General features: G+C 72.4%; 1 protein-coding gene across 2 annotated transcripts in view; it reads right to left on the minus strand.

The window, feature by feature from the left end:
* The window catches only part of LOC104842494 (myosin regulatory light chain 2, smooth muscle minor isoform), a 6,863-nt gene extending 6,436 nt beyond the window's left edge, over positions 1-427 (minus strand). Inside the window, exon 1 of one of the 2 annotated variants that reach the window (XM_010584849.1) lies at positions 92-427. In XM_010584849.1, the coding sequence (XP_010583151.1) occupies positions 92-226 (135 nt within the window). In that variant the 5' untranslated portion in view covers positions 227-427. The remainder of the gene's footprint in view (positions 1-91) is intronic. The other variant, XM_010584850.1, reaches the window with a different exon arrangement.
* Between the last annotated feature and the right edge of the window lie 333 nt (positions 428-760).

The raw sequence follows: 760 nt of genomic DNA on the forward strand, positions 1-760 counted from the left end.
CCCGCCGCACGCCTCACCTCCCCCCGGCTCCAGACCCCGCGGGCGGTCGCCGGAGCCCCCCCGCCCAGCGCTGGCGGCGGCCCCACCTCACCTGGCGGCGGCGGCAGCGGGAAGAGGGTCCCGGTCCGAGCGCGGCGGGGAACAGCTGCGGCAGCAACGGCACTTCCGGAGAGCCAGCGGCCACCGCCCAGCTGGCGCAGAGGAAGGAAGGCGCGGGCGAGACCATCCGCGCGGAGAGGCGGGGGGGACGGCGACGAGGCTCGTCGCTTCGGCACGAGACGGCACAAACCGTGCCCAGGGATGTCCCGAGGGTGACTGTGTGAGGCACGCTTCCTCTCAGGGGTCTCCACCTTCCTCGGGAGGATAAGGTCAAGGCTTCGGGCTCGGCCTCTGTGCCGTCCGCCCCCCGGCAGACCGGAGCGTTGGTGCAGCGCGGTGCGGTCACCGCATTCCAGGGGCGGGGGGCGGAGGGAGCGCCGCGTCTGCCCTTGTAAGGCAACGGCGGGACTTTCCTGCTCGGCCGGCTCGGGGCGACGGGCGGGGCGGGGCTCCGCCCCTCGGCCGGGCGCCGTTCTCGCGGTGCGCGGAGGGGCGTGGCGGTGTTTGCCCCCCAGGCCAGCGGAGGAGGTCCCAGCCGCCCTGGGAGCCGCACGTCGCGAAACACCCGCCTTTCCAAGGGCCTCTGTTTAATTAGGGCTGCAGTTGTCTCACAAAGCGTTGCAGGCCTCAGCTGTTCCCCTTTTCTGACAGAAAAACAAAC

This window comes from Haliaeetus leucocephalus, unplaced genomic scaffold (assembly GCF_000737465.1).
Source record: "Haliaeetus leucocephalus isolate CR32 unplaced genomic scaffold, Haliaeetus_leucocephalus-4.0 Scaffold1007, whole genome shotgun sequence".
NCBI lineage: Eukaryota > Metazoa > Chordata > Aves > Accipitriformes > Accipitridae > Haliaeetus > Haliaeetus leucocephalus.